Source organism: Vigna angularis, chromosome 9 (assembly GCF_016808095.1).
Source record: "Vigna angularis cultivar LongXiaoDou No.4 chromosome 9, ASM1680809v1, whole genome shotgun sequence".
Lineage (NCBI taxonomy): Eukaryota > Viridiplantae > Streptophyta > Magnoliopsida > Fabales > Fabaceae > Vigna > Vigna angularis.
Window position 1 is genome coordinate 14,287,940 of NC_068978.1, and position 10,901 is coordinate 14,298,840.

The 10,901-nt window shown below is 37.0% G+C and overlaps 1 protein-coding gene across 1 annotated transcript; it reads left to right on the forward strand.

Annotated features, from left to right (window-relative positions):
- The first annotated feature begins 1,553 nt into the window (after positions 1-1,553).
- On the forward strand, positions 1,554-9,443 carry LOC108347410 (uncharacterized). The gene is made up of 4 exons (XM_017586627.2): positions 1,554-2,459; positions 2,941-3,790; positions 4,735-4,924; positions 8,874-9,443. Exons 1-4 carry the CDS (start codon positions 1,687-1,689, stop codon positions 8,999-9,001), a joined length of 1,941 nt encoding a protein of 646 aa, XP_017442116.1. The 5' UTR covers positions 1,554-1,686; the 3' UTR covers positions 9,002-9,443.
- Positions 9,444-10,901: the final 1,458 nt, after the last annotated feature.

Below are 10,901 nucleotides of genomic sequence, written 5' to 3' on the forward strand. Positions count from 1 at the left end.
CTTTCCAAGGAGAAGAAGCTTAATGTCACAAGTTCCAGGTTCACCAAACTCAATACATCCTTGTGAACACTACCCGAGACTTCCTTTTTCTGGGAACTGCTCTTCGGAGCTGGTGGGGAGGGTTTGAGTTTATTCAAAGGGTTTTGAGGCTTGAGGCTTTTCTGCAACCCAACAGGAGTAGGGCAACACCAAAATCCTTCAGGGGTGACAGCAATTGGAACACTTTTAATCTTTGTTTGACTTTGCTCTACCCGGGTAATCCTGATATCCCCCATAAGTGACAAGGATTCACACTAATTATATGGAACAAGATATAGCATCACAGGGGAAAAGATGAAGTGTAGACAAGTCTTCGTATCCCCACTTAGCAACTAATATATTTCCCCTCATAAAATATGAAAAATAAGCAAAATGAAAAGCTGCAATCTTTGAAGCTGATCTACTTCCCCAAAAAGAACCGGCGCCACTGCAGTTTCACACAAAGTACATGGAACATGAGGAATAATGAGTTTGGTCACTCTCTAACTAGTGAAGGATAGAACACCAGCAGATCCGCACAAGCAAAAAGAGGGCACCCATATGAAATGAAAGGAAATGGGCTATGTTTCCTACTTTCCACTTTGCAAGTTCCATGCTTTTCATGATTTGGGTCTCAGAATTCGCATCACTTGGCCCCTCAGACTCAACCATTCATCTTTTCTCTAATTAAAAAAACAATCTTTTAAAATGAAATAAATAAAAAAGAAAACTTTTCCTTTAATCCGGTTTTTCTGGACATGGCGGCAATGGTGGAGGCGCAGGGACAGCAGCTGAACAACATCGAGAGCCACGTGGCGCATGCGATGGTGATGGAACACAGCCACGTATTACCCTCACACAGCCACGTAGCAAACTTCAGTCCACCCTGTCAGCTGGTCCGTTAAAAAATTAACGCCGTTACCAAAAAGGATTTAATTGCACACTTTTTACAAAAGTTGGGATCACATTGAACTTCTAAAAAAACGTAGGACACAATTGAACATTTGGCCCCTTTCGAGGGACCAAAAGAGGTATTAAACCTAATATCATCCATAGAAACCAACACAACCTTATTGACAAGTGTTTATTCAAAATTCTAATCCATAACATCCTTGATATGATTTGAGAAAAAAAAGTTTAGTAAAATTATATAAAAGATTAAAATTCTCAAAATTTTTGAAATCTTTTAATATTAATTTTAATTTTAATTAATCATATTATTTTAATAAATTATTAAAAATCTCAATTGTATTTTAAAAATTATTTTAAAATAACCCATTTTTTACATTTTAAATTCTTACAAAAATAAACTTTCCATTAAAAGTAGTTCATTGTAACACATCATAAATTATTTGATTCGATTTCAATAATTTCTGTAAATTACAATAACATATTTTTACATTTATTTCAAAGAGTAAAAAAAATAAGAAAAGATAATGTCAAGAAAAAAGAAAAAAAAAAGAGATGATATCAAATTAAATGAATGTTGCGTGTGTCAAAAAATACCATTTTTCTTACAATTTTTCATCCTCTTCTGGTAGTTGTTGCCACAAGCAAAGCACACACACTGAAAACTCTGAGTCTAGACCTACTGAATACTCTAGAATGAAATTCCACTGCACACATTCTTCATTCCAATCTTTCTTCCTCACTCTCACATTTTAAAAGATGCCATCACCTTACCCTCTCAGAAACCTCACCACCCCATCACCACCACTTCTCCATTTTCTTCCTTCAACCCCTTTCACTCTCTCATTCTTCCACCCTCCATTATTCCATTCCCATGCCATGATGCCTTCATTTTCTTCCTCTGCATCTTCATCTTCTTCTTCACCTTCTCCGTCAACATCCTCCAACCCCCAACAACACCACGAACAATATTCTCAAAACAACCTTAACCAACACCTCGACCACGTTCTCAAATACCACAACCAAACCAAGCACAACCTCAACCATTACGCCCGGGGGCCTCACGGCCTCGACTGGGCCAACCAGCCCAACCCGTTTCGTAGATACCTCTCCGCTCCTCTCATCTCTCTTCTCCACCCACAACCACCGTATCAACCACCGCTTTACCACTCTCTCTTCCTTTCTTTCCCCTCTCCCCACCCCATTTCCCAATCCACCGTTTCACAGTTCCTCTTCGATTCCCTCGCCCTCTCCGCCTGGAAAACCACCGGCTTCTCCACTTGGTCCCTCAGAGTTAACCCCAGTAGTGGCAATTTGCACCCCACTGAAGCCTACATCGTTGCCCCACCCATACCCTCTATCTCTGATTCCGCTTTTGTCGCTCATTATGCCCCAAAGGAGCATTCTTTGGAACTCAGAGCCCAAATCCCATCTGGGTTTTTCCCCAAGTTTTTTCCAACCAATTCGTTTCTGGTTGGGTTGTCCTCGGTTTTCTGGCGTGAGGCTTGGAAGTATGGGGAACGCGCGTTCAGGTACTGCCAATTTTGTGCTTAAATTATCCCCCTTTTTCAAATGTTTAATTAGTAGTGCTATAAATACTACACATTTGTTGAGTGGTCATTTAAGTCTTAAAACATTGTTTTAGTTTGTCATCGAAGTTTGTTAAAGATGTTATTTTGTTAATTCTTTTATTGTAAAAATATTCTCTTTTTTAATAAGCATGATATAGTTTATGTATGTGTTAATATGTAGGAACTCTCTTCATTTAGCTTCTCTCAGTGTTGATGATGATTTTAGTTTGTGCATCATGGAGAAGTTTAATTCACTTTTCTATTTTTTCTTTTTATAGAAGTAATTATGGAGAAATTTATCTAGACAAGGAAAAATTCATTAACTTAGGGACTGAACTGATAATATTTTGTACTTCAGAAATTGTCTAAGTAGTTTTGTTACATTAATAATCACTTAAGAGAGAATAAAATAGGGACGGAATTGATGGTTTATTCAATTCAGGTACTGTAACCATGATGTTGGTCATGCCATTGGGGCAGTTGCCATGGCTGCTGCGAGTCTTGGTTGGGATGTGAAGGTTTTGGATACCTTGGGGTGTGAGGAGTTGAAGAGGCTCATGGGGCTTCATGTTTTCCCTGATTTTGAGATTCCGTCGCGTGCTGTTAGAGGGAAGATTCCAGAAATTGAGTTTGAGCATCCTGATTGTGTGATGCTGGTTTATCCGAGTGGGGTTGATGGATTTGATGTTAATTGGAAGGAATTAAGTGAAGCTATATTGGGGTTTGATAAGTTGGAGTGGAAGGGGAAACATAATTACCTTAGCAAAGAGCATGTGTGTTGGGATGTTATTTATAGGACTGCTGAGGCTGTGAAGAAGCCTTTGACATTGGGGGATAAGTTCTCGGTTGAGCCGTTTCAGAGGAGTGGTGTTTGTGGGGAGGGTTTTTATAAGGGGTTAACTATGAGGGAAGTTGTTAGGAAGCGAAGGAGTGCTGTTGATATGGATGGAGTAACTAAAATTGAGAGAGATGCATTTTATCAAATTCTGTTGCATTGTCTTCCTTCAGGTTGCCTGGGTGGAGGGAGGCAAAGAAGGCAGCTGGTTTTGCCATTTCGGGCTCTTCCATGGGATGCTGAGGTGCATGCTGCTTTATTTGTTCATAGAGTGGTGGGATTGCCTCAAGGATTGTATTTCTTGGTGAGGAATAAAAATCATTTTGATGAATTGAAAAAAGCTATGCTACCTGACTTTTTGTGGACCAAACCAGAGGGCTGCCCGGATGAGCTTCCACTGTATGAACTGCTCAGATCTGATTGCCGGCAGCTTGTGAAGCAGCTTTCGTGCCACCAGGTATGTGGCAATGGGTGATTGCCTACTTGTCTTTTGAATTTTGCATTGCTTCATGATGTTTCTTAAAGTCCGTGAATTATGTTGTACATGATCAAATAATTTTCTAGTTAGATTGTGAAATGAAACACAGTCATTGAGGAGATGAGAGATGATAGGTTTCTGGAAAATGAAACCTATCTTTCTCACTCCAAAACACCAAAGTAAGTCCCAAAGGGAAAAGAATGGTATACTCTTGTATTAACAGCAATCAAAGTACAAGTACAATGGGTATAAGCGGGAGCCTAATCCCCCTCCTCAGGTTCTAGCCCTGACTGTACAAAGTAAAGTCTTAACTAACTAAACAGAAATACAATGGTTCTGTTTTATATGCAAGCACACCCGCTCCTTCCTAACCGTTAATACAGTTAGGCTCTCCAACTTACTTTCCTACCTTTCTCCTTCTCTCATACACTTTCCAGCCTCTAACAAGAGATGTCTTTATTAGCATGAAAGTCAGGGTTTATGCTACTGTTTTTAATAGATAACGGAGTTAAATTTGGATTTTGCTTTGAAGCCGTAATTATTATTTAAACACAGTTTATTTGGTTTGTATAAATTAATAAGATATCCATCCGCTTCACAATTATCACATACTGTCTGGTAGTTTTGTCTCTACTGAATAAGTGAACAGACGGTTGTTTATTCCTGATAGCATCATAGTATGGGATTTGTGTATCTGGGTATCAAAGCTTTGACTTATTGCCGTGCTTTATTATCTTAAGATCTAATGGTTGAGGTACAGAAATGGTTTAGCTTTTGATTGATATATTGATAACTCTAATGTACAATGATATTATACCATTAATTGTATAACACTAATATCAGTCTTATTTCTAATTAGAATCTGAACTGATACTCCATGAATATTGTATATCCTGCTTTACAAGTGTATCACGTTCTTGCAGGACATTGCAAGTGATGGTTGCTTCAGCCTTGGTATGTTGGCCCGTATGGAACCTACTTTGCGTGAAAAGAATGTCTGGATGTATCCACGATTATTTTGGGAAACTGGAGTCCTTGGACAGGTGCTGTACCTTGAAGCACATGCTATTGGAATCTCAGCAACTGGAATTGGTTGCTTCTTTGATGACCCTGGTATGATTCTTTGTTCACCACTGCTTTGAGAACTTTGGTCTGGTGGCCGTTATTTCTTTTTTTTTTTTGGGTCCTTGTGAAAAGCATTCACATCAATTGCACTTTTATATATTGGAAAAGTATTCAATACTTATTAATTAAAATTTTCACATCAAGGGAGTGTTGATAATTTGACTTCTTTCTTCAATGTTGCATTATGCTAACATGTATTAAAGTTTTAGTTTCTAAATTGTCTCTTTTATGCAGCCATTTCTCATTTAACATTTGGTTGAACTTGGATTTTAAATTTGAATTTAGTATATGGTACTACAATTAGATAGAAACTGCACCGAGGTCCCTAAAGATATTCATTGAAGTAAAATCATGTTTGATGTGATGATAACGTTTGTAGTGTTATTCACAATTTATGGTGACGATGGGAACTTTGGACCTTTATCTTATAGTAAGTAGTTCAATATCTGAGTGCTGGCTTGCAGATTTCCTTGTTAAATTATAGGAAACAGAGATATATTATGCTCAAACCGTATATTTTTGAGACACATGTTTTATTTACATTGGGGAAATGAAACCAATACAATAAATAGAGAAGATTTTGATATCCTCCAATAATAAAGGTATGATATGAGAATAAATAAAAATGTTCCACTTGAGATTGAAAAGAAATAATTCTAGAGAGCTTGATTGATCCCTCTCATAATCTTCTATTTATAAAAATAAATTGATACAAGAGTACATGATAATGGGTAATCTTAGACACAATATAATCATGATAAATAGGGTAACCTAGACACAATATAATCATGATAAATAGGGTAACCTAGACATAATATAATCATGATAAATAGGATAACCCTAGGCATAATATAATCATGATAAATAGGGTAAATATTCTAACACTCTCCCTTAAGCTGGAGCATAGAAATTGTATGTGTCAAGTTTGGAATAAATAAACTCATTCCAACAAAATCAACTTGTCTAAAATGTCGAGGCAATAGACGTGGTAACTCTGGCTTCGAATAAGAATAAGATGTACATATGCTTATAAACCAAATTGGACTCACAAACCAGTGTAACCAAAGAGACTCTCATAAGCTTATGGAGAATAATATTGGTCAATGTTAGGGCCTGGCGGGTTTACGAGAGAAGAAGATATAGGAGGGGGAGAGAAGGGGACCGGACGGTAGAGGACAGTGGCCGAACGGTTGAAAGCGAGGACGAGCGTCCTGAGCAAGTAGAAGTGACAGGAAGGGCGAACGAGCGTCCTGAGCGAGGACCGAGGACGAGCGTCCTGAGCGAGTGGAAGCAGCAAGGGCGGAACGAGCGGAACGAGGACAAGCGTCCTGAACAAGTGGAAGCACCAACGAGCGTCTAACTGACAACAGTAGGATGAGCGGGAAACTCGTGGGACGCTCCTCAGGATATTATAGTAGTAAATATAGTAAATAAGGATAGAAATATTCTTACCAGATAATTATAATAAATAGGCATAATTACTATTATTCTATACCTTTTTGAGAAGGCGTAATTAGTAATAATAAAGGAGGAACCTAGGGTTTACGGCACGTTTTTTTGATTAAGGAGTTTGTAAGAGAGGTTAGGCTCTCAAGTAACTGACGGAGATCCTGCTCCCAGTTATTGGTTGTTTTATTGTGATCCCCATATTTACAGTTAATAAAGAGTTTTATTCAGTCTTTCCCCATTGTTAACTGTTTTCGGGAGTCTGTAAGGGTGTGAGCGGCAAGTTATCATACTCAGGTACGTAACAGACAACCACGAAACTTCATCTAACACCATGAACCTTTAAGTAGGATGACTTTGACAAAGTTGATTTCCATCAAAAGTGAATGATGAGTGGTAGACAACGACAAACTGCAGAGACTGATTGCCATCAAGTAAGGATGGGCCTGCATGGCTTAAAGCGACAAACTATAGAGATTGGATTCCATTAAATATGGATGGGGCTTGCAATAGCTAAAAGCGACAAACTACAAGGACTAAATCCATCACTGGCTGATGGGGCCTGTAGTGATTGAAACAAACTGCAGTGACTAAACTTCCATCACTGATTGATGGGGTCTGCGATGGCTGAAACATACTGCAGGGACTAAACTGCCATCATTGACTGATGGGAGCCTGACAGTGGTTGAAAGCGACAAACTACAGAGATTAAATTGCCATCATTGATTGATGGGGAATGTAGTGGCTGAAACATACTCCCCTCATGGCGAAAGACGGAAATAATGACACGCATATGACAAATCGTGAAGGTGGAAGATCATAATTGTCTCCATAAATCATCAAAGCATCCAAAAACGAATCTGACAAGGGGCTGTGAAATTGTTTGACTAAGGTTCTTAATCTTGCCAGAAATAGACTCCCCTCATGTCATGAGCAACCTTCAACCCATGACTTTAGTGTTCAAATTCCTTGGTGTTAACGAGTTGATAACACCGACTCTCCTTAGAGACTTTTAAATAAATGACACAAGTCATCAAGAACATCACAGCTACTACAATATGCAAAGCTAAACAAATATTATGAAAGGAGGCTAAGGAACCATGCTGAAACAGAGGTAAAATGTTGAAATAGAGAGTTTTTTCTTTTTTTTTATTTGGTCGAGCGAGACGAACGACAGTTGCGCGGTGTGATTTTGACACCGGTAAGGTGGCATGTGACAAACACGCCGGAAGCTTATCAGAGAGAAGTCGTGCGTTGCGTGTGGATGAGAATGAGGCAACGACTAGGGATGGGTCGCGCTCCTTGAGGCGCACAAAACCCCTAACTTTGCCAAAGAAAATGTGATGACGGCGGAGGTGGATGTCGGACATATGTGGACAGATGTGGTGCGCGTGGCGGCGCCAGGATGAAAACTAACCCTCTTGCTCAAGGAGGCGATCCAGATCCACTAGTCGTTGGACTAAACTGTGGCAGCAGATGAGTAGACGATGGTCGGCAGCGGACAGCGACGAACGTTGGGCAGCAGCGGACAGCGACAGACGGCGACGGACGGTACGGACAGTGTCGAACGACGTCGGGAATAGAGGTTGATGGTGAAAAACTTCTGTCGACAGTTGGCCACTAGCTTCTGGCTACCGGGGGCAACAAAGATAGAGTAGGAAGAGACTCAGAAAACCTGCTCTGATACCAACTTGAGATTGAAAAGAAATAATTCTAGAAGGCTTGATTGATCCCTCTCATAATCTTCTATTTATAAAAATAAATTGATAAAAGAGTACATGATAATTAGGGTAACCTTAGACACAATATAATCATGATAGGATAACCTAGACACAATATAATCATGATAAATAGGGTAACCTAGACACAATATAATCATGATAAATAGAATAATTCTAGACACAATATAATCATGATAAATAGGATAAATATTCTATCAGTTCCTAATTATACATATAATCTAGATATTCCTAATTATATATGATTGGGTCCTTATTTCTATATTTATAAGGCTTCTCCTCAAACTGGAGCATATAAGTCGAATGTGCTTAGTTTGCTCCAAATATGTGATCAACTGTTCACTATGGTTGACAAATTTAGCTGTGATTGTACTTTTAGATGGAGAACCAGATTCTAGTATCCTCTGATTTCTTTTCTTTTCCAGCAATTGAATTGTGGAGTCATAATCTTTAACAAGTATTTAGTTGTAGCAACTATATGCAGGTGAGTTAAGCACTTGTTTTGGCTCACAAAATTGGTTATAGAGGAGAAGGAATGATATGAAAATAATGCTAAGGATGGATTAGCTTGAGTTTTAATGTTATTCTGTGCAACACTTGTATGCTTAATCATGGGACAACAGAAGAAATGTTATGTACTAATACAATTGAAGTCTTATACTTCAACACTCCTAAATTGTGAAAAACTTACTTGTACTGTACTTGCATTTTGGAATTCGTACAGTTGTTGAAAATATTGTGATCTTTTGCAGTTCATCAGCTCCTTGGCTTAAAAGACTCAACATTCCAGAGCCTCTATCATTTTACTCTTGGAGGTCCTGTCTTAGACAAGCGCATAATGAGTTTACCAGCATATCCAGGCCCTGATGTTGATGCTTAAAGCTGCACCAATGAATTCAAATTATCATTCAATGCTCACAGGCCTAAGACAAGCGCATAATGAGTTTACCAGCATATCCAGGCCCTGATGTTGATGCTTAAAGCTGCACCAATGAATTCAAATTATCATTCAATGCTCACAGGCCATGTTGGATGAATCCCTGTCAAAACCACACTTCCTATAAAGTTTTATAAAATTCTATATATGTGAATCCCTGACATAGGTGAAATAATCTTGCCTGCATAAACTACTACAGATAAAATTTTGACCTTGGTAACAAATTACCTTGTATTGTAAATGCAAAATAATCATCACAACAATAAGTCCGAGTTAGGAATTGTACTAAAATAATGAATAAATGGTATATCATTTGTTGTGTAGTTAGCTTTAGAGATTGGTATATCGGTTGAACAAGCCAGTGATAAATCTCTCTTCTATATAAGCTACATTGTCTTTCTTTGTATCATCAATTTTTTATTAAGTATATTTCTTTTATAATTTTTCTCATCTTCTATATCTTAGTTTCTTTTTCTATTTTTGAACTCTGGTTATTTATTCTTTTAAACATAATTTAGTTCTTTGTTTAAGTTTTTTAAATTTATTATTTTGTCCAAGTATAATTAATTATTAATACTATTAATAATTTTAGTACAATGCTATCATTACAAAATACTACTTTACACGTTTAGATATATGTTTGTTTGTAATTGATAAAGTGAGGTTTTTAGACATCATAAAAGTGTTTTCATCTTTAAGTTATTCAAATAGGATGGAATGATATGCAGAGGAAAAAGAACATTTTTTTTATTTTCCGTATTTTTTCTTCGATTCATTCATATTGATGAAGTTATTTTCAGTTGATGTGATGTTTCGTTAATATTGTGTAGAGTTAGTTTTTAAAAGTATTTAGTTTAAGGTTTCTTTTGTCAAATTTTTTGCTTGATGTAAAGTGACAATTTGTTTGAATGACATTCACAAAATCAATTTTAGTTGAGTTGGTCAATTAATGGATATTAAAATCATCTTTACCAACATTAAAAAATAATAGTGACATCGATTTTTTTTTATAGGAACTAAAAGTAATCACATCAAACTTCTTTTAGAAAATTCTAATTGATGTCTGCCAAAAATATACTTTAGCAAATATTATTTGAGAAAACTTTAGTTAATGTGAAACAATAATTAATAATTACCTTAACGAACAGATAAATATAATTAATTTAATCTAGAAAATACCACTATCAATATAGATAAAAAAAACTTTTACCTACAATGATAGCTTTGTCCATATAAGCCTTTTCTTTCTTCACTTATTTGGTGGCAAGGAAAGATTTACTCCACCTTTATCTCTCAATCTAGATAAGCTTCTACAATATCTTTTCCATGAAATGAGGCAACACTACATTAACTTCCTTAGGGGAGAAGGGTGTTGGGATTCCCTTCTATGTCTTCTTAAAGAAGAGAGATATTGATAATATTCTCCTCCCCTTAAGGATTCTCCTTCAAATTGGGAGTCTCCACTTCAACTTCCCTTATATCTATCCCTACTTTGAGCTTGCTCTTCTCTCAAAATTTTCAATTCATCTGTGATCAAGGCATTTTGTAATTTTTTATTGATTTGCTCTTGACTCATCCTTCTCTCAGTTTCACCAAGTTTGTTGACTGTGGTTTGGAGAGAAAGTTGCTCTTCAGAGTTGCCAATCCTAGGAGAATGTCTCCCAAACATTTTAGAAATTTAAAAGTTTTCTTGAAATAAAGAATAAGAGTTTTCACTTGAAAGCAAATTCCAAGTAAGAAAGGTGAACCTTGAAAGTTGCTTAAATACCAAGTCTTGCTTTGTCAAATATGCTTTTAGTTACTTGCTTAAATTCCTTAAGTCAAAATCACCTTTAAACTTGCT